Genomic DNA, 23905 nt, shown 5'->3' on the forward strand with positions numbered 1-23905 from the left:
TGGAATTCCTCTAATCTCTACACTACATAATACTTGAAGATATAAAACATTCTTAATGATATAAAAAAGAAAATACCGACAAAACTATACGTGGATTATCTCACAGAAATATAAACTTCCCACTATGTCGCTATCATATATTTGGCGGAATATTACTAGACCTTACCATACCCTACACAGAAGTCTTCAAAAGGCGTCGTTGTTTAGTGCCGACCCCGATGCTAGTTTAATTCCCGTGGAAAATTAGCATACGTCGGAACATCGCCGTGCAGGCTGCGATCGTATATTCTGGGTTTATGCCTTGACGCCACGGCAAACTATACGGTCCGCCACGTACACGCGTGCGGACGAGAACTTCGTCGTGGAAATACAAGTACGAAAGTTCCGCCGGGCCACGTTCGTTTATGGCTACTATAAATCTGACATATGCACGCCGTCTAGGCAGGTCGCCACCTTTCGTGCCACTTGCCCCGCTGTTTTTGAGTTTCACCTCTTACCTTTTCTTCTCTCTTCTTTTTTTCCTCCTTCGTGAGTCTTATCCAACCAAGGCGATTATCTTCTCTATCCTTTTGATCTCTGGAAGAAGATTCCGTGCGATAATCCGACAATTCTATCTTTTTCCTTGCTGCTTTTTCTTTCTTCTCTTTCTTTTTTTCATTGTAAATAATTTCGTCGAGCCAAGTCGATTATATTTTCCTATCTAAGGAGAAGTTCAGGTAACAATTCGGGAGATCATCTTCGAAGACCTGTCGACTAGAAGGATGGGTTGATTGAAGAAGGCAACGTCGTAATACCTGAAGTGAAGGACACTTGGACAGGTAGATTTAGGGTTCGTATATTTCTGTGCTAGTTCAACCGCGATGACTTAATCCTCGTTGGTTTATTGCCCGCGATAGATCGCCTCTGCTACTTTGACTTATTTCACTGTGGGGAATAGATGACATTTTCGATATTTGTAGGAATGTTTGGTTGCAGGCAGATACGTACTTGTTAACTATTCCGAAGAATATTATAACCATCGTTTAACTTGAATTCTCCTAATCTAAGCGTAAATTGCTCTACTTATCAATGGCTATTTATAAAATAGCCTATAACGTTGTAGGTATACTTGATGTAGAAAGAAAAGTTTGCCCAATTGTCGATCACTCGCGATCTACAGCAATTCTCATTTCCATAATAATCGTAAGTGGATGTGTTTAATAAGTTTGGAATCGTAAAGGATCGAGAAAATATGGGTTATATCAATCGAAGTTTCAACTGACTGGGAGGCACGTTTGACCTACGAAAGGTTAATCATCGACGTCTACTAAAGAGAATTCAAAAAGTCGGGTAACGAGATTTAAGTTCAGAAGCCCATTGCTCGCCCACGCAGCTTTTTTTTCTTGTAAACTTGAAAATCTGATTTTCTTTCCCTCTTATCGATTTACTTTGCTATTGGGTCAATTGGATTAACGTCCTTTCTCTTCCTTTTCTTCGCTACTAATCAATTTTCCCATGCATAATTGACTCGACGCATATATATCTGAAAAAGTCGTAATTATTCATTTGTAAATAGAAACTTGATTACGATCCGTCTACCAGAGATTATACAATGGTACTTCTCTAACGGTGAAATAAAAATCGTCACCGTGGATTCAAAAGCTTCGTTCTCAATCTTTCTGTCTCGTGTTAATTCCATTTTCATTGGTATTAACGTCCTTCCTCTTCATTTCCTTTTGTCGATCTCAATTAATCTTTCCCATATGCAATTAATCCAGTAAATATATCTGAAAAAATCGTAATTATTCATTTGTAAATGGAAACTTAATTGTGAAACAGGTATCAGAGATTATACGATGGGAATTCTCCGATAGAGTGCGAGAGTCGCACCGTAAATGCAACAGCCTCGTCCTCGATCCTCTTTTCTCACGTTAATCTAATTCTTCTCCCTTCTTTTCCAATTTTAACTATTTTTCCCCATACATAATTAATTCTATATGTATGTATATATATATATACAATATATATACACATACTTACGCTATATACATATAGAATTAATAATACTAATAGAACTAATAATAGTATATATAATTAATTATGTATAGGGGAAATAATTAAAATATACATATATATTTATTATATAGTAAAAAAAAGAATATATATGTGAATAAGTTAGTAGAAGTTTCATAGAAACAAACTTGATTATGATCCGCGTATCAGAGTTTATATTATAAATTTTCTAATGGGGTGCAAGAGTCACCACCGTAGATTCAACAACCTCGTCCTCAATGCTCCTGATCCGCGTTAATTTGCCAAGGAAGGCATAATGAATACGTGCAGGAATTATACGGTGGCGCACTCGAAATCCTCGCTCCTCGACCGCCACGAATGTAAAAACCTCAGGGACACGGCGCTCGAGAGGTTTAAACGTCGAGTGCTGGAAGATCAGGGATAGGAGAAAAAAAAAAGTCGGGTAACGAGGATGACACAAACTGCGCCACTCGTGCTACGTTTCCATTCGCTCGCGTGCCTCGCGAAGAAGATTCGATTCGACAAGTTTCCGAGTCGAGTTTCCAATTATATGAAAGTTCGTCGTTCAAAACGAGAGGAGCAGAAAAATTCAAAATGTAAACGAAATTAAAAGAAGTCCATCGGAAGGATGATACGTAAGGAGATCTATCGTTTGTACAATTTTATCAACGAGTCGCTTCGCGCGATTTATTTTCAATATGTACGATACAACGGAATATCTTTTCGCGTGGAGGAAAAGTTTGGAAAATTTGGTATTAAAGCTATAACAAAGTTTGGCCTCTGTTTCGAGTTCGCGGATGAAACTTTTTTATGATTTGGCTTCTACACGAATCTATACTTTGTCTATAGTTTCGATAAATCTGTCAGTTATTTCACAACGATGCATCGTAATGTGTTTATGCGTTAGCTGCGTACTTTATTAAAAAATAAAATTATTTAAGCATCTTATGACGTGCTTCATACCTGAAATTATTATGGAAACTGTATCGAAAGTGGTATTGAAAATTATTAGTATCGAAAATTATTAGTATCGAAAATTTCACGAATATTTCCTTGGTTAATTCGAATGTTCTATATTAATTTCGGAATTGCGATCAACCTGTTAATAACCAAGTATCGAACGCACTACTTGTAACGATCGAAACAGAGAGCTTTGCATTATTTGCAACAAATAAAACCAACGTGTGTATTATATTTCGTTTATCGTGCTACAAAATCGATATTAATTTTATACATTTCGTTCATGAATGTAAGAGAATTAACGATATTTCAAATGAACCGTAATAAAATAATGGTTTGCTTCGTTCCGCGAGGAAAATAAAGAAATCGGCGAACTGGAAATAGAGGAAAAACGGCCGAGGAACACGGAGAAATATTAACGAGCATAGATGAGAATCGTGTGGTGAACCAATGGTCTCGATATAACTAGATGTACCGCGATTCATTGTTTAATTAGCCGTACGATTCGTGCTTCCGCGGATAATTAGGCTAGGTGAACGTTTGCGGCCACCTGTACGTGTTCGATGCTCTGCAAACGCTTCCGTACGACGGTACAGAAGGCGTGCGACGTCGCTTCGTTTGTTTCGTCAGCCTTCTCTTTGCACTGTACCCGGTTAATCCGATCGTCTGCATCAGTCATGAAATTATACACGCAAGATTGAGTCGATTTGCGAAGATTTTCCAGCCGACAACTGCGAGCTTTCGATGGTCAAGTTCACAAAATTGCATCGGTGATCGAAGTATCGCGAGGAATTTATTCCTCTTGCATGGACTTTTGTGATTCCGAATTCTTTTCGTTTTTTATTCGAACGAGGAAGAAAAGACGGAGGGAATATGAGAGCGAAAGTTAGATTTCTCGAATGTTTTTCTGCTATTTGAAAAATTTGAACAACGCGAAGAATTTATTAGTTCTGTATCATTTTGTGGATTCAAAATTTTTTCTTCTTGGTTGAAATAATAGGAGGATTGGCTTAGATAGAAGAAAGATGGAAATTAGGTTTCGTGGATGTTTCCTCGGTGTCTGAAATGTGGCAATCAAGTAATATTGGCGCAAATAGCGTTTGTTGGGGCATTACGCCACGATTTCGATTAACTTGAGTCGGTCGTCTCGGAAGCGAAATCCATCCCTTGGGAGTCGATACGAGTCTTCTGGTTTACGTTATTGACCATTATTGTTCGCGTGTTGCACGTACCGCGATATTACTGGAAATTAGTCGTACGTGAACCAGTGTTCGTTAAACGATTCGATTTTACGATGGTTGTTGTTACAGGGAGAAATGCGAACAATCAAAACTTTTCATTTTGTGTCAGTCGATATTTTACAGTTAAAACATTGCCAGATATCGTTAGAACTTTCGCACAATATTAATCCACATAAAATCTGTCACTTGTGTTTAAAAAATTTACAATCTCCCTCAATTATGTCCTGTTAAAATCGTCGAAGTTTTCTTTCAGCCACTTAACTGGTATAAAAATCGAAAAGTAATAAAAAAAGAAACTCACCGTACTGAGCTAATCGAACGCCAATTGAAAATCATAAAATTGGTAAAAAAAAAAAACGTTCGTGATATTTCACAAAATTTTTAAATGCGGAAACAGATTACGTATAAAAAATCGCATAGTCAACGTCCGTGTAAATCGTCACTATTCTACTTGAAACAGATCTAAAAATTTCATCGCGATTATTACTCTGTTTCCGCGACTGTTACTGACATTCGAGAAGCATCGAATATTTCCGCGTTTCCCGCGAACAACAAGATTTAGTGGAACCGCACGTGCAACGCGATTGGTACAATGTCAACCTTGAACCGGCCCCGGTTCTTCTACTAGTAGCGTTACGACGAAATGCGGCTAACATCTGGGTACCAGCCAATCGGTATCGTCGCCGTGGGGAAAATTTTTGGCTCGACGTGCCAAGTAAGGCTCGAAATGCGACTGCATTTTTGCCGGATCGACGTTCAGGGAATTTCCCGACACGTTTCGACGATGCAACCTCTCGCGAAGAGGTGACGAGCCATGTTCGAATTTTATCAACTTCGAGACAGACACGTACAATTGAAGACAAGAAGAAATTGTCGCGATAAGTAATAGGAAAAGGCATTCACGATTTTGTATGGAAAAGTTGTAATTGACAAGGACGATTATATTATGAGTAGATATGATACAGATATTTGTTATCTACACGATAAAAAATGTTCAATACGAGAAAGTTATTATCAGTGGATTTTAATCCTTTTTTTTTTGTGCTATAATTTTCCTACGAATTTTCTTTACGAGTACAATAGTACTTTTAATTTTTATAAACTACGAAGTAGTAATATTTGTTAATACCCAAAAGCTTGGGGACTTTTATCGAATCTATGCTAAACTTCCTCGAGTTAAACATTTTCCATCAATTTCAATTGCATTCGTTTCTCCCCTGAATCTCTCATTAATAAGAATAATACAGACAATAATATAATATATAAAAAAGCAAGAATACTAAAAGAAACGATGTAATAACTAAAAATATATCGATATCGAAAACACATAACGTTGCGTACCGTCTGCAATGCTCTATCAAACATCAATACACCATCGACATCTCTTGTTCGAGCTCGTTTCACTCGTTAGCCGAACGAGAACATTGGAACAAAACGAACAAACGAAAGGAAGAAAAAATCATACAGAACAGAGAAAACGAGAGGGGAGAAAAAAGTGGATAAAAGTTTCTCGGTTGTCAGTCAAGGAACACGGTAGGGCCAATTTATGTTTTTATTATTCGATTGAATGGAAGGCAAACTAACTGGTTATGGTGGATATTGGGGGAAATGCGAACGTTCAGGAAAGGACACAGTCGAACGAGTATCACCCTGGTGTCGTTCTTTTATTTGTAAACGAATTTCATTGATCATCCCTGTCACGAATTCTTGTGACGATGTACGACGAGTGACGACGAACGTGTAACCAACTGAGCATTGGCTGGAACCGAAATTATTCGTGTCTCGTCCCTGGAACACGATTCCATTCACGGGATAATCATTTTTTCTTTGACGCGGGGATTGCTCGCGAGAAACAGCGTTCGACTTTGCCTGCCGAGAAAATGTAACAATTTTCATCTGTTTTTTCTACCTTTGTCTCTCTTCTCTTCTACAAAAAAAAAAAAAGAAAAAAATAAAATAAGATAAGAGAAAAAGAAATCAATGTTAGATTATGATTGTTTTATTGAGTGGATTAGAACGAATTAAAAGATGAAATTGCAAGTGATTGAGTTGATAAAAAGTAATATGGCTTTCGTGGATGCGATAGCAAATTAATTTCGTATGAGATCGTTTTATTTAATTGATTATACTTGATGATGTGCACGAGTACATCAGATGGATTAATGAATTTGGTGTCTCTATAAGCAATATTCAAATCTCATTTATGAACCGTATAATGTAAATTTAGTTATCGAAATAGCGTCTGTTATTCGACTAAATTTGCCTGGCAGTGAATTTTCAGCTAACTTTGGGATTACGCGAACAAAGACGATATTTCAATGTGTCGAAAGTAGAAATGTATATTTACCTTGTTCGTGGAAGCTCAATTTTTTGTTTTCACGGATCAATTCTTTTTTCTCTAAATCTTTTATTTTTAGTTTTTACTTTCAACGTTTCCTTTCTAATTTGAATATTTTATATCACCGTACGCGCCTTTCTGTATAAAACTTGAAAATTTGTTACATTAGAGATAAATAGTTCTGTCGGGTTATCTCGTCTTATTGAATATTCATTCGACATGATACGTATTTTGTAAGCAACAACGTCCTTTAAAAGCTTTTTTATATTACAGTATAATTCGTTTACATATAGATACATGCATAAAACGTAAAGTAACGACGCTCTCACGACACACCATTCCCCTAGGCGCATTTGTTGTAATTAGTATTCATTAGATCAGCTTCTGTTGAATATTTATCGCAGAATTGTCGCATTGCGGTTAATCAATACCTACTTAAACAGATTTCTGTAATGTCGTTACCAAACTTATAAATATCATCCACAGGCCCATGCTATAATTGTATAAATATACCTGTTACATCAACACTGTTCAACCATCTTGAACGATCCGTAAAATGTTCTACCCTCACTATATCGCTTTTCTTAAAATATATTTTTCACCTATTAATCAAGAAGGATGAATTACTTGCCAATTTCCTTAAGCGTAATAATTTCTTTATTTAAGGGTGTTGAAGTGATCGCCACTTTTAAGAAAACTCTACATCTGGTCTTCGGTTTTCTCAAGCGCCGATTGTCATCGATAGCGCATAGACAGAAGAATGCGTCGATGACAGACCATAAGCGGTACACGTGCGACGTTGGTTTCGGGGTTCTTTTAGTCTCAGGGTAACAGGATCTGGACCAGCTTACATTGTTTTCCACATTTTGTACTTTAATATTCACAATATATATATACTTACAATACCTTACAATTTACCCACGCGTTTCTTTAATTCCACATACACCGAATAACCTTAACAAAGGGTCTCCTATTTTTTCACGTATCGTTTCGTTACAGCTTTCATAACTTTTCTTTTAGATATATCAATAGCTTGTATCGATCTTTATAAAACTTTTCGACAAGAAAAATATTTCATTCCGTCTAAGAGTCAATTTGTAGAGTTATCGGAAGAACATTTTAATAAGAAAAACGAAAGATTCGATAGTCTCTTTCATTTCGAAGAACAACATCAACAAAGTTTCCTGATTTTACCTGATAAAACATTCAAAGAGCATAGAAGAAAGCATTCTATAAAAGATAAAGTACGCTATTCTTGAATTATTCTCTTCTCAATCTACATACGAACGTGTAAACACGTTAAAAACATTCTGACATCCTAAATACTCCAGAGTCTGATCGACGTTAACGATCAAAGGTATGGTTATTTCATTTTGTGGATTGTGTCACGATATCTTCGCGACTGAAATCATATAGTTCGCTGTAATTTCGTAAAATTCCAATTAAACGTTCGTCCACGATGTTCCTTTTCCACTGTTGACCGCAGTCTTGATCGCTAGCAAACCGACGCCACAGTGGTCTGTCTCTCAATAATCTAACGGGACAAAAGTCCAAAATCATGACCTATCCGAAATGAATGAATCTTCGATACACCGTGAGTTACCGAAATAGAGATATCGGAATGACATAGCATGCAACTTTATATGTATTTCATGAAAATGACGATCGGTTGTCAGAGATCGATTGTCAGAGTACGTCAGCGTCAACTGTATAGCAGATATGCTCGATAGTATCATGATTTAAATTGTTGGCGTTTTGAATGACAGAATACAGAGGTACAAGCAGGTAGTAAATCAAACTTAGGCCACGAGCATTCTAATTTCCAACAAATAGAAATAAAAATCGTCGGGGAAGCTCGTGGCACTTCAACTATTTCGTTCTGTTCTTTATTCTTTACACAGAATATACCAACAAGTCATAATTGCAAATATTTGCAACTCTACACAATCTTGTAGTTTCGTCTTAGGAACAAAAATCCAAACCAGAATTTGAATTTTCGTTTTAAAACACCACTTCTGGAGGTCGAGAGGTAAAAGTTCCAAGAGCGATGAAGCAACGCCGATAGAGTTTTTCAAACGATTAACAAATATTCCCACTTAGCTGATGATTTACGTACGACCTGCGACTTTTGATCCGCTAGATTGTTGAAGTGGACGCAACGGTCAACAAATTTTCATTCACTTGACCGACCCGCCTACTATGAATGCTCTCATTGAATTACATGTAAGCGATTTTAATCGACGTCTGACTTGACGCGATCTTACCGTGCCACAATTCAATCTTAGTTTGTGAGAAAGTTTGTAAGAAAAAATACAAAAAAAAAAAAGAAAGAAAAGAAGAAGAGGAACTGTTGTTGATCGTTTATTTCACGCGTTTGTCTATTCTCTCATTGCGTTCGTTCGTTTGCTGGTCGGCGTCGTGTCGTCATACATATACCGAGCGTGAATTTTTCGAAGCGGGCCGAGATAGCGTGCCGGAAGTAGCGTAGATCAATACTCGGTGTGCCTCCTTCGTATATCTGCCTCGACGACCTCTTTTGTCGTTGGCAATTTTCCTTCTCGCCTTGAGGGATCGAGTCTCTCCGTCAAATCGAGAACCAGCTAGGAAATTTCGTTCGGGAATCTCGTGATGTATTCCCCGATCGTGGCCGGGAAGAAAATCTTCCGGAAAGTTAGCGCCGGTCGAACTCGCCCTTTCGAAGAAATCACCTCTCTTCTATGAGCTTTTGGAGGACTTCCAAAAAATTTCGAATCGTTGATTCGTAGAATCCCTCGATATCTTAGATGGGAATTTTCTTCTCGCTTGGAACGCGAATTTCCTGCTCGACTACCTGGAATCTTTATTCTTTCGCTACCGCTCGAGGAGAGATTTTCCTTTTTCTTTCTGCGATGTCTAATTTTATGTCAATTTTCGGTGGAAATTTAGGGGAAAATTGAAAATTGAAATTGAACACACGTTCAACGAAGGATTAAGGGATATTGTTTATTTATGTTATCGTTAAGGGATGTTACTAGGCGATAGATAGCTCGTATTGTTTAACAATAAAAGTTGATTTAGTATTCGGAGTAAATGATGGATCGAACTCGTAGCGATTGATGATCGTGCAAAGGTTTAGAAGACTCGAATTTGATAGAGACGATAGTTGGTTCTGAAGCGTCTAATGCATGTTTTAGTACAAGAATTTCGACGTTGGAGCAAATTTCAGCTCTTGCAGGAATAACGTCAGCAGCGCTGTTTAAATTTATTTGACAGGTTGAAAATGGGAGAATCGATCAAGAACAGTGGTATATACATTCCTGAACAAGATATATTTATTTCCAAACGAATGAAAAATCGTAGTCCGAATTTCAGATGCTATTTAATTCAGAAACTCGCTTGCATACAGTCCGTACACTTTTTTAGAATTACATTTCCAACATCCAACTATCAATAAATTGCAATATTTAACTTAAAATCCATTTGTAAATATAGTTCCTTTCAGAATTCTCGATAATATCGTACACAAGAATTCCTCCTAGAACCAACCTTGTCGATCTGCTCTAATTTAAAAATACCCACCATATATCTTCTCCTATAACTACCATAATCTCTTTCAACAAGCAATAAAAAATTCCTTTCCCGTATTTACTTGGATGACATGGTTCTCCTTGAACGATAGGCCCAAGTTGAATGGAAACAACTGTTAAGGGTGGCTGGGATGAATTAGAAGGCGATATCAAGACGCGTCGCCGACAAAAGTCACGGGGTTTGTTAAATCGGTCGAGTCGATTCCATAATTCATAAGGAGCCAAGGGTTTCTTTTATTCATCGTACGGCTCTATCCATTGGCTAGACGTGACCGATGAATTACTACGTCCTCTTCCCGTTTCCATCATGGCGTGCACCGGCTTACGTCCGTTCTAGTCAACAAGTGATACCTATCGATCCTCCTCGAACCTTTCTCTGTTCTCCCTTCGCTCAGTTTCAGCCTCCCCTTCTCTGTCGTTTACTGGCCTGGCTGCCACCTCGATTCATGTTTCTTCGCTTTTTCCTCTCTGCACCGTGGCTCGTCTTCTCCACGACCACTGCCATCCCAACACACGACGTCCCTCGATTTTTCTTCCGTGCAATTCGAACAGCAGCCCACTGGATGCCATCGTGTGTTTTTCTTCCCTTTTCATTCGGCCGTTAATCTTCTGTATGTGCGCCATCGAAGAAATGCGAGGAACGTACACGGCTGCAAATTTGAGGGAACGATGGTAAGATATTGTTACGAATTTAGGTATCTTTCGAAGAATTTCTTCCTAGATGGACAGTGAATAAAATTCCACGATGCTTTGTTTATGTATTATAGAGATTTTTAAGCTATGATCTTTTTTTTGTTGCGTTATAGAATATTATCTCGTGTGAATGTTAACATACAATGATTACAAGGAATATTATCGTGTGTCATGTTATTTAGTAACGGATCATAGTCCGATTATATGCACACGTGTACGTGAAAATTAAATAAATATAGCTTAAAGAAATACACGAGCCATATCGAGACTCCATCTACACCGCAAGTCTGCAGAAGGTAGATTTAAGCAAAACGGTATTTCCAAGAAAAAAGTCGAGGCGGTCAGCGTAGCAGTTGGCACGATTAAGCATACGAACGGATCCGAACAACCTGAAAAGATATTATTTATAAAAGATATAAAAGATTGACAGAAAAGATATTACTTCTCCTCGTGTTCTTAGAGGGCTCGTGGGAACTGATAATGCCAAGCAACAGAGGACGATTAATTCGTCGTTAAGTCAAATTATTAACCACTTAAGACTTTTTTAAGGAAAGTAACGTCGCTTATTTTCCTCTGATCTGCAAACGGTAGCGCGTTAAGAGCACCAAGAACGGGCTCATAATTACAGTTACGCCCAAACCTCTGGAATTTACGTTGAATTCCTTCAATAAGAGAATCATATTTCTCGCATGCTTGGTCCCATATTATCGAGGCGTATTCCAGACGAAATCGAACCGAAATGATATACAGAAGTTCAATGGTTGAGATAAATTGGAAATTAACTGAAAACCGCTTCACAATTGCGGAAGTTCTCATGACACGTCTAACAACGTAATGACGATGTTTAGAGAAGCGTAGATCCGGCATGAAGTATATGCCAAGTCTTTAATTACATCGTCTTCGACTAAAGCATCACGATCAAGATTATACGGAAACATAATACAACTGTCAGATCGCGAGAACCTCATGATATAATATTTAGCATAGTTTAGAAACATTCTGGTAGCTCTACACCAATCGATGAACTCATCTAAAACCGACTGCGACTAAGGTAGCTTTGCTATAACAAGGAAACGTCTTATAGATCTTCAAGTCGTCCGCGTATGAAAGAAATTCACGGTAATCAAAGATATTCACAAAGATATCCTTATTTTCTGACGAAGCTTTCTATCAGGTTCTACGTTTTACGTTGATAGTAGAAAATTTTTATAGTCGGAACTATGGAGACACCACTAAATGATACGAAATTTAACATGAAACTAATTAATCGGATCCGAATGCTACAATAAATACAATAACGTGTCGATACTTTTTGTAGACGTATATAATTAAATACTTTTAGCATATATTTGACGAGGAATATAGAATATGGAAAAAACTGCAGCAAAAATGTCTAAATATAGCAGAAAGCGATAAAAAGGATCATTTATTAAGAGGATGTTGATCACTGCAAATTTGTCGTGCTAGAGAGTTTGAAAATAACGGAGGAATTTGACATTTCGCGCGTCGCCAGACGTGATAACCGATAATTCCAACGGATGATAAATCTCGGACGAGACAGACATGACATTTCGGTGGAAGTTTAATGCCAAAGGCGATGAAAGTTCAACAACGGAAACGAAATCGCGAAAACGCGTAGCTTCGCGACTCGCTGCGTCAAGGTGTGGCTTCTAGGATCGATACTAACGCCGGTTACTCTCGTCTCTCCTTCTCTTTGCCAAGATTAACGCTCTCTGCTGTTCTTTCAATTGTCCAAATCGACCGTTCACTCACGTCTCTGTTAACCATTTCCGGTGAACTGGCCGTGAATGGACGAAACCGGCATTGTTATTTAATACACGTGTTTTCGGTAGCGCATTGTGTGACATTAAGGTCTTATCTTGCGATCTAATTCCTGTGTTTGTAACTTAAACTAACGTAATCCAAGCTCTTGTGGATTACGCGGATCTTTTTGTGGATTTTATGGATCACGAGATATTGAATTTATTTTGAAATTTGTAACTTATTGAGAGAAAAGTCTTTGTATCGTTCAATCGATAAATTTGAACCGATTTGAAAAATTGTGATGTTATATTAGAAATATAAAAAGCTATTCGTCAAGATGTCTTCGAAACGATAAATTCCAAACAGGAAAATATATTTAGATTCAGAAGCACTGAATTAACTTGCACCGTCTTACTGTTCATTCTTCCAATCCATTTACGTAATCATTGAATTCAAGAAGATTTAATGACCGGAACTACTTTAAGCAGATTGCCGCTTTAAAAACAGACGAATCGAATTTTTCTGTTCCAACTATTCAACAATCTCGTTCAATCCATTTTGCTCGATATGGTACGAATAAAATCACAGCTATAATATAACACAATAGCTAAAGGAAAAACAATTAGAAAATAATACCAATAAATATTCCAACAATTGCCTACATTTAAAAATGAAAATTATAGCATATCTCGGAAAAATCTACGAACAAATTTGTTTCGTCCGAGAAGCAAAGACTGCTACAAACTTTCGAACGCGTATAAATAAATTCGAAATATCTTTCTATCACAATATATCCGAGTAAAGTTCCACCGTACCTACCCGCGTTAAACCTAAAACTCTATTGAGAATTGTGGATCTTAGTCGCCGAAATAAATATGTAGCAACACTCACATTACACGTAGAAATGATATTAAAATAGTTTCATATTTATTTAATATATGATTTACAAGATATTCGTGGATACCCATTGTACGTATTTCAGCACTCTTTTTGTCTCACTATATTTCACCACCATGAGTATGGAACAGTTGCATTCTTCTGTTCTACGAGACACTGCGCACGCACGTACTACCACACACACTCATACTCACATATGTGTAACACTACTACACGGTTAATCCCGTGCAACACACAAAATTACATATATTTCAATACTATCATTCGGCTTCGAGTTGCATTTACCTCGCGAATCGTATGCGTCGCCTAACCATCTCTGCAGCCTCGATAGCATTTATCGCTGTGAACGACAAGCGATAGTTCGTGGTGGTAGAAAAATTACCTCGATTCGAATCCTGCACATTCTACCATCTCCCTTCTTTTTCGTCGATAAAAATTCCCATAATAACGGCCCGGCTCTAGCTTCTGATCTCCAGCACCCTCTTGATCCTTATTGGATCGGTCGAGGGTATCAAAAAGCGAGAAGATAGGCTTCTCATCTTTCTCGTTCGTGCTAGCTTTGATCGGTTTGAGGATCATTTGAAAAGGATGAAGGACGAAGGATATCTGGCGTCTGAACCGCTGTCTCGTCCCTTCTGGATATCTCTTCCATTTTCATTAAATTCCGCGTCTGGTTCCTCCAATCCGTGTCGAATCGTGACACTCGTCGAGTTCTGCTAAGATCTCTTCTCCACGTATAGATACAAAGATCGAATTTACAGCCGATACAACTGTGGATTTTGTAGTTTCCACATCTGTGCGAATATCGAGGGATGAAATTTTTTTATTGCTGTTTTTCGACGTCACGAATTTGTCAAGGAAATTGTCCGAAAGGGTTTCAACGTAGAAATCGTGAAAAAGGATTTATTAAACTTAGTAATTTAGTACGCAAACTTTTTTAGCTTTTTTTCTTATTGACTATTGAGTAAGCAAACCTCGCAGAAGTTTTAATTGATCCTAAAACGCGAAGGTATACCGCGTAAAATAAAATACGTAATATAAAAGTACGATAAATTTGCTGTTGAATTTATTTAAAAGATATTTCGATTGACGCGTTCGATCGTCGATGTAAAAGAAAAAAAGACCTCAAAAAGTCACCGCAAAAGGAATGTAATATAAATCTGCGATGAATTTATTCGTTATCGTATTTATTTAAAAGATTAACTTAAAGGATTAAATCATTCAAGAATAAATAGAAAAACTTATCTGAACGAATTTACATGTATATGCAATTTTAATAAAAGTGTAAATTCATATTTTAATCTACCGACTTTTCACCGATATATTTGTTATATATAGAAGATCATCCTTCATCGAACACGTATAACGCATTTCGAAAATTCCTAAACTCCGTCGATACTCGTAGATTGTTTGCTTGTGTTATGAGCCACCATCATAAATAGTCGTATTGCCACCCACACGGCGCCAATTTTTTGGCCGTCTACTTGGTATTTATAGGGAAGTCGATGCGAAGCGCTGTCTGTGTAGGATTGCATGATTCTACTTCGATAGCGTTTAGACGAGAGTCCGTTGTTTATTGAAATATTCTTTGATATTCCTAAAATCTTCCTTGGCCAAACTCTTCAATCAATCGTTAAAATAGTCCAGATATGCTTATTACTGTTACTAAAGGCGGATTGCAAGGTAATTTTATTATATTTTATGATATATACAGCGTACATGATGTTTACATTACTCAATATCTTTTGAAATAGATAGACTGTTTCTGAAAATTGGCTAGTTCAATTCGTACGTTCAATCTGAATACGAGTTCTATATTATTGCAGAAACTTACATAAATTCTTTTCAAAAAGAAAAAAAAAGCTTTCAACGTTTTACTCAACATTCGAAAGTAGAAGAATCGTTCAATTTCCAAAGAACTGTCATTATGTGTATCAAGAGTTATATTTCACCAAAAACTCTGCAAGAAAAGACAACTCTTTGCAAACAAAGTTCCACGTTCTATTCGATAATGAAATGCTTCAATTCATTTTAACAGGAGAAAATGTAAAAAGTAATCTCGTGTATTTCGTTGAAAAGTTTCGTTTCAAAGAAAACTCATTTTACCTGATAACAAAATTTCTCGATGTTTAAAGAAGAGAACGGAATAAAGAAAATATTCCTCGAGGTTTCACCACGATGTCCTGAAGCTGTTTTCTGTATAAGATAACGTTTTACAGTGGTAGACGTAGGATTTTCGCGTGGACTCGCTTTCAGTTGACATTAATTAAGGTCGATTCGACGGGCACCATTGGTTTGTATCGCGAGAAACGTCTCTTCGTTGACCCTAATGAACGTCGTGATCGAGCAAACTGTCGCGGATGCAAATGATACTCGAACCGTGTGCACGCGTATCGATCTTCAGTTCAGTTTGCATGTCACGACCGAATATTCTCGCGCTTAAATAATTCCTCGTTACTCCATCCTGTCTAAAACGTTTCCACGTTTCCCATCCAAGGCCTTTATATTCCCTACGCTCGTCTAAAACTCTTAATTGCAACGTTTCATACGTTTCAGCTTGTCCGTTCATTTTCCAGGAACGCCGAATAGTATTTTTAAAGCGGAAAAATATGACGAAATTAACGAACAAATATACGAAGGAACATCCTGGTTGATAGTATTTTCAAGACAGAAAAATACGGTGAAATTAATGAAAAAATACACGAAACATTCCGGTCGACTAGAAAGCAACGGAAATAGAAAGAGGAGGAAAATGAAAGGCTAATTGGACTTCTGAAACGTAGTTATTATGTTGACTTTGTGAATTTAGGATCTGACTCGGCCTTTATTTCCACGATATGTGATATCGAAATTGAAGAGGCAAATTGGACTAATTTTTACAGCGATCTTTGTAAAGCACAATTATCTTTGTAAAATTTTAGTACATCGTAATAGTATGTTCTTTAGTATCTTTTTATCGAAAGTTGTTGGAATTTCTACATTTTATTTCTACATTTATTAGTATTTTCAATCGAGTTTGTATTTTATTGCGTTGATTTAGATTTTACAAAATTCTCACGTTCGTCTTATCCTTAATTTCTTGATCTAACTTTGCTAGAAGATTTAGGAAATAGCAGTAGTATATAACAGTTCTCATTTTTATATCATCTGAGATTTCGACTTCGTAAATATATGAATTTACATAAACATCCGCTGTCTAATTGCATCGGATAAAAATCCTGCAAGTGTTAAACGAACAAAATCTAACGAAAATTTGAGCATCGTAATGCGGTCGTTTCCATGGAACTCGTTACAAGGGTGAAGGGCAATTTGTCCAACGACCATGAAAATCGTTTGCACGATATCGCGACAATTTTCCTTCCGCGTCTTCAATCGTCTCGCGACTGAGATCGTCTCCGGATTTAGGCGGTGAATTTCAGCCCACGAGGAGAGATCGAGTGCCTTCTTCTACTTTTACCATCCTCTCTTTATCTTTGTCAGAATTGGATGCTTGTTTCGCGAACAGTTGAGTAAGAAGTTCCGCGGAAATATCACGGAATCGAGGAAAGCCGAGATTATCGTCTCTCTGTATTAAAGTCTCTTCTTTTGCGCCCCGAAACTGTGTTTCTGGCTTTTAATGGCGAAATGAGAATGGAGTGGAAAATGTTTTTCTATCTTTTCTTTTTCCGCCGAGCGTATGATTGTTTCTTCTCGTTCGGAAAGCTTTGGAGGGAAACGTTTCGGGAATATCGTTGGAAATATCGAAATAGCAACTAATAGTAGGTTATTTAAAATTATTAAAATCTAAATATTGTTACAATCACCTGTTGATTGTTCATTTATTTATTTTGGTTAGAATAAATAGTAAACGAAGAATTCACGCTACGTTCGAAATTGTGCCAGAAAATTTCCTTTACAAATCACTAGAATATCAAAAATTATGGTCTCCAATACCGTAGAAAAAAGAAAATACATCGGTATATATATAGTTGAAACTAACTTTCTACGATATTTAAATTTATCGCTACTTTTAACAAGAAAGTACGATATTAACTTGTTATAATCTTATTTCTGTTACAGTGAGATTACACGATAGCATACAGGAGGAAAACCACCATTACCTCGTCTTTGACCTGTAAGTAAATACCGCTTATACACGTACAATAGCGATATAATGCTTCCAAAATTCAATTTTCTTTAATCAATTTAAATTTAAAGCTTCCTACTAGGAATTTTAGTTTGTAAGGAAAGACATTTTTTTTTTTTTTAGAGAATATTTTTTATTCGCGTTGAAAAGAAATATTTTATACTCTGAGAATGATTTGTCTCTTAGAACTTTCAAAAGTTTCTAACCGGAGATCAACGATTTAGTTTGTATGAAAGCTTAATCTAACTTGCAACAACATTATCGATGATTAAATGTTTCATCAGAAAATCCGTAACATAATTAAAATTCAGAATTCATTCAGAACATTAAAATTACCCTAACGTCTACAGCATTCACCCTTGCTTCCTTTATTCTCGCGACTTTGTTCGGTAATTGTTAATTTGTTCCAGTCACCGACTAATTATTCGAACGATCTGCCCTCGTGAATTTAAATCAACCTCGATTTGCATATTAATGAGCTCGCATGGTCGCGAGGTATCGATGTTTCGCGGTGAAAACTACAACGGCAGGTTATTTAATTGCCAGCTTGATCGATATTCTTTGCGAGTCTTTGGAATTTTTATGCTTCTAGTGAATATCGATATTTTCCAAATTGCCCTTTTTTTCATATTTCATCTCTAAATTTATTTCTGTGAATTTTTTTACGATACCTGATTAATCATCAAATTGCTTCGCATCTCGATTCTTCAATTTCCTAATATCTGATCCACCGATCCTCGATTACCCTTCGAAATCGACTTTCTTGATTTCGCCACTTTCCAAAATTTCCTTCTCGATTCGACTAATATCTTTGAGAACGAAGATTCGAAGAGATATCGTACATGTCATTTTCAGAGTAACCGGCGGCGAACTGTTCGAGGATATCGTGGCGCGAGAATTCTACAGCGAAGCGGACGCGTCTCATTGTATTCAACAAATCCTGGAAAGCGTTCACCACTGCCATCACAATGGAGTTGTGCACAGGGACCTGAAAGTACGTAGAGAAACGAATATTACGGACGAACTAGCGCCATGCTTGAGAAGGTCCAGTACATTGGGAATGCAAAGGTTTAGTCTGTTTAACCGAATATTTTCAGATAAAGGTTTAGGGCTCGATAGTCGATGAGACATGAGCGATTTGTTGGTTAAAAAAAGAAAAAAAAAAGAATATAATGTAAACGGGAGTAAGCGGCTAGGAAAAGGTAAAATAGGAATACGTAGAAAATGGAACAGCAATTTTAATCAGCTTCATAATCAATTTTTCTAAATTTCATAATAAGCTTTTGAAATGAGCAAATTTGAGTAAATTTCAGGTTTAAGTTTCTGAATTTTCACGTTCGGTTATTGTTTCAACGACCGACACGAATCAAGTCTGCAGAGCGTAATAGTATAATTTTTCCTTTCCCTACTTAATTTCGCAACTTTCTTCGGAGCAATTCTTTGCAAGTTACTGGCACGAGAATATTTGAGTAGATCCAAAGCTTGACGCATTTATCAATTTTACGTTTAATCGTCGTTTAAAACATCGTTCTACAGAAAGTGATATTTTATACGTGCAATATCTTCATTTTCTTCTTTTCTCCAAATCGAAAAATATTCCCCATAATGAAATCAGTGACAGAAGGATTTTTCCATATCTGGAAAACTGCCAAATTTCACGTTAGATTATCGCTTAAATCGTCGCGTTGCGTGTTAGATTTAGAACGCATTCGTCATGATGGGCGAATTTCGTGCGGAAAATTTTTGAATCGTAAAGGGAAAAAGAAAAGGAAATTAATTCGACTAGAGACGAGAGGAAGGACACGAAAAAACAGGGTGGATAAGGGAGAAAATACGTAAAAAGAAACGCGAGAACACGACCGTACGAAAAGTGGCGTTTCGTGGAAACCGAAAGAGTGGGAGAGGAATAAAAAAAGAAAGGAAAAGATGAGAGTGAAAAGCAGCGCAGTGTAGAAGGTAGAGCCGCAATGTGTGTCAAGCATGCACGTATATATCTCCTGTTGATGGATCAACCTACAGCATGGCCGCGTAAAAATGCAGGACAACGGCAACGGTTTGTGCGAAGAGTGAGCAGGAATGTCGACGAGTCTGCTTCCTGTTGCAGCCCGAAAATTTACTCCTCGCAAGTAAGGCGAAGGGCGCGGCTGTGAAATTAGCGGACTTCGGATTGGCGATCGAGGTGCAGGGTGAAGCACAGGCATGGTTCGGTAAGTTTATATCGTTTCTTTTTCCTTTCTGTATTTTTATATTATATTTTCTTCGGCAAACATTCGTTTTTCTCGAAACTCTCAAAACAACTCGAACACAATGGCGGATAAAAAAAAGTTAAAAATTTAATACACTATGAATTTCAATAATTTCAGCATTGAACATTTTTTACCATGTTGGTAACATTCTATGGTATATATTATATTTATTCACTGCTCTTATTGAATATAAATCCATTTTGTAAAATTATTTTATGTCTTCTTATATTTCTTATTTTGTAAACTTTCTTTTGTTCGCCAACTGTAAGAAAAGTATTTAGGAAAAAAGTGAAAGACGTATTGAAAATTGTTGCCGAAAGCATTTTTATGCGCCATAAAATCGTCAGAATTATCAATTAGAAATCGTTAATAGGAAAAATGAACGGCTACCTTTTCATACATACCGCGAACACGACTGGTATCGTAGAGACATTATTTTTAATTATAGAGCAAAGAAAGAAAGTAAAGAAAAATGATGGAGAAGCTCGTTGATAGTTTGACGAATTAACATTTGCACTTGCGCGATGATAAATAGATGAGTTGGAAAAGTAAATTTTCGTCTTCCCCTGCAATGATCTCTCATCATATCTTTCGCTCGAAATTCCACGTTTCTTTTCTTCTATTCGTTTTTCTCCGCCGTTTCTACGCTCTCGCGATTTAAATCCGGCCGTCGACATTTCCATTCATTTCCCCCTATTTTCCGGGGATTCTTCATCCTTCTTTCGGCTCTTTCTCGTGTCGACGCGCGTCGTACATCGTATAGAAGCAGCCCAGTGCATTTATGTACGGGCGTGTCACGTCAGAACTGGCTGGTTCGACCGGCTGTTCCCGTTTGTTTTTACTCGGGGAGAAACTCCGTTGAAGTTCGCCCGGTGCTATTGGAAAAGTTTCCGCGTTTTCGCAGGCAAAATAGATTTCTCCCTCTTCAGAGATTTTCCGTATTGTGTTTGCGGTCAAAGAACCACTCCGCTCCGGATCCAAACCGGAAACCTGGCTCTCGCCCTCTGAAATTCCTTCATATTGTTTCTCGAGATTGAATGTTGTTTTTTCTTCCTCTCTCGCTAACAATCCAGCCAGATTGAGGCCTGTCCGCTCTGCTTGAAATTGTTTTCCATGCGCGCACCCTTTTGCAAATTTTTGAAAGGGGTTGAAGTACATGAATATGTTCGTGCATGTGTTTTTTAGGCGTGAAAAAATATATCCCAGTAGATTGTTCTATTTTTGTGGTTGTGTTATTGTTAGACGTGTTATTGGAGATTCGAATATACGTATACTATAGGAGAAACGTAATTTATATGAGCATAGTTATTTTTACTAATAATTGGACAAGGGGTTGTTGTCAAAGGGTAAATAAATATTATTGTGGTGAAACGATTGATTTAAAGATAATTTTTCTTCGATAATACAATTCTTCCTATTCATAATCTTTTGGTATGCTATCAAAGGGTATAAAACATAAAATTGTCAAACAGCTTTTTTTTTCAGAACTTCTTGGGATTATAATCTGAGAATATAAAAAATTACATTTCGTGTCTTAATCTTGTTTTTATGAGCATAATTCTTCTTGCGTATAAATTTAACTAACAAAGTTCGATTAAACAAGACAGTCCTTTGAACTGGCTTGTCCAAATATTCTCCTCTTCTTCGTTTTTCGATCAGATCCATTTCTCGTCTAAATATTTTCGCTTCTCTTCTTGATTCTTTAATTTCGCGCCGTACTTTCATCTCAAATACGTTCTCCAAATTGTTCAAATTAAATGGAATTATAACGACTCATCTTAACGCGTATTCCATTCGTCGGAGATCCGTTTCAAATATCACCATGCAACAACTTAAAGCTCTTGGACTTCTCGTCCATATATTCAACAGGTAGAACATTAAAATAACGTTCGCATTGAAAGAACCGACAACGCAACAAACACATTCGCCCTCATAAAAATAGTATCAACAGCGAACTATATCATTTTGATGACTGGAGTCTACGGAACAGCGTTCACCACTTTCCATCCTCGACTGTCTATCGAACGACCGGCTTCAAACACGCTGACGTTCCTTTCCGTCCTCGAAAAGCCGATACCACGAAATTCCTTCGACACTATGACTTTAGTCGAGGACGTGGTTTCCGTATCTTCGTCATCAAACGCGCGAAATTCGAAACTTCAGTCGTCGAGAGTTCCAAGACGTCATAATGGTCGAGCAGTAGATACTCGAGCGAAACGTAGATAGTGGCGAGATTAGCTTCGATCTTCTCCACTCTGTGCAAGAAATTACTACCCATTTACCTCGGTTCTGAATCAAGCTTTCTGACATTTTAAAGAGCTCGTAAGCTCTTTTCTGTTATTTCGTGAAACTTTTTATTTTTTTATGAAGTTTCACGAAAGTTACCTCAAAGAAAAGTCAATTCTATAGATACAAATTTTGGGAATTTTAATTTACGAAATTCGTCAATGTTTTTTGGTTCGAAAAAAAACATCTTTTACGATAAAATAATTTTCCAAAGATAAAATGTTCGTGAGAGATCGTCACCGACTTGCCTTGCGAGAGAATTCTTTTAAATTTTTGTATTCGCTTTTACATATATTTCCAGTACTGGAAATAAAGATTTCCTTCGTAGTTCTAAAAAATTTCTCGTAATTCTACGTACTAATTCTACGAAACTCACGGCATAAGTAAAGACTTTAAGAACTTTGAATTCATAAAATCTTCGATCTTGTTCCTTTTCAGATATTACAAAGAAACTTCCTTCAGTATAAAATAATAGTTGGAGAGAAAAAATTAAAATCTTCATCCAAGATTTTCGTAAAATGAAATACGAGTGTTTCCGATTAATCCTTGTTAAAAATGTAAAAATTCGCCTTATAAGAATAACCTTTTAAACATAAAAAATTTCTGTGCAAAAATGTATGCATATGTTTATTTATTTCAGTCTGATTGCCTAGAAATTGGTTTTACATAAATTACATACATAAATCGTAACTAAAACATAAAAACATGAAACATGAACTTACAAATAACTGTGATGAAATAAAAATATCTCCACTCTTTGGTTATTTCTCTTCTATCTCGAAATATTTCATACAAATATTCTCTCCGTTATATTACATTCATCCATTCCGCTATTGGTTGCTTGTTGAAAATTTCTGAATCGATTGTTTAAATATGGAAATTGAATGAAAAGGCAGAAACGTGTTAATTGCCGCATCCAATATTTTAGTGCAAAATATAGATAAAATTTCTCTCGAGAATGACCGGAAATAATTTTTGCCAAGGTTTCGCCGGGACGCCCGGTTACCTCAGCCCGGAAGTACTCAAGAAAGAACCATACGGCAAGCCAGTCGACATCTGGGCGTGCGGTGTCATTCTTTACATCCTCCTGGTCGGTTATCCGCCATTCTGGGACGAGGATCAGCATCGATTGTACGCGCAGATCAAGGCCGGATCATACGACGTAAGAACAATCTATTTATGCTATTTTCAACTCGGTTTCCTGGCCAATCTTCCTCCAGTTCGATCGATCACTTTATTTATTCAAGCTAAACCTTCATGAAAATCCTTCACCCTGTCGAGGGATTTGGAAAAATTTTCGGCTAAAAGTCGACCGATCGTGTACGAAAACGCTTGATTGTTTTCTGCATTTTTTATTCGATCGTAAATTGTTTTCTGGATTAGAAAGATTGCGTTTCACGCCCTAGATTGTATTCTTTTCGTTTAAATTTGTTTGAATTAGTTCAATCCACTGTAATTATAAATTCAATCGACTGCCATTTCTTTTTTGGATTAATCGTTCGTTTAAGTTAAACTAGAAATAATGTAAAAAATAATTGTAGTTTATTTTAGTTCAATGAAAAACTTGTCCGTCTGTTCCTCAATCTCGCAGCGATCTTTATTTCTTAATATTTTGATCTTGGTTTCGTTCTTACCAAAAACGAAACTTTTAATACTCAAACAAACGTTCACGATAAATTTGGAATAAGACAGCAGATATATCACTACGCTTCTTTATTTTATTCGAATTCGAGAAGTTTCCTAACGATAAGAAAATATATAATGACCCAAAGAAC

At 36.9% G+C, this 23905-nt stretch overlaps 1 protein-coding gene across 35 annotated transcripts in view; it reads left to right on the forward strand.

Annotated features, from left to right (window-relative positions):
- Positions 1 to 23905, forward strand: part of LOC132909770 (calcium/calmodulin-dependent protein kinase type II alpha chain) — a 148207-nt gene that overhangs the window by 65716 nt on the left and 58586 nt on the right. For all 35 annotated transcript variants that reach the window (XR_009658608.1, XM_060964846.1, XM_060964818.1 and 32 more), the window contains exons 4-7: positions 17532 to 17586; positions 18454 to 18592; positions 19703 to 19805; positions 23114 to 23292. Coding sequence is in view for 34 of the 35 variants with exons in the window: in XM_060964846.1 (XP_060820829.1) it covers positions 17532 to 17586; positions 18454 to 18592; positions 19703 to 19805; positions 23114 to 23292 (476 nt within the window). In the remaining variant the exon portion in view is untranslated. The remainder of the gene's footprint in view (positions 1 to 17531; positions 17587 to 18453; positions 18593 to 19702; positions 19806 to 23113; positions 23293 to 23905) is intronic.

The sequence above is a fragment of the Bombus pascuorum genome, chromosome 8, assembly GCF_905332965.1.
Source record: "Bombus pascuorum chromosome 8, iyBomPasc1.1, whole genome shotgun sequence".
Lineage (NCBI taxonomy): Eukaryota > Metazoa > Arthropoda > Insecta > Hymenoptera > Apidae > Bombus > Bombus pascuorum.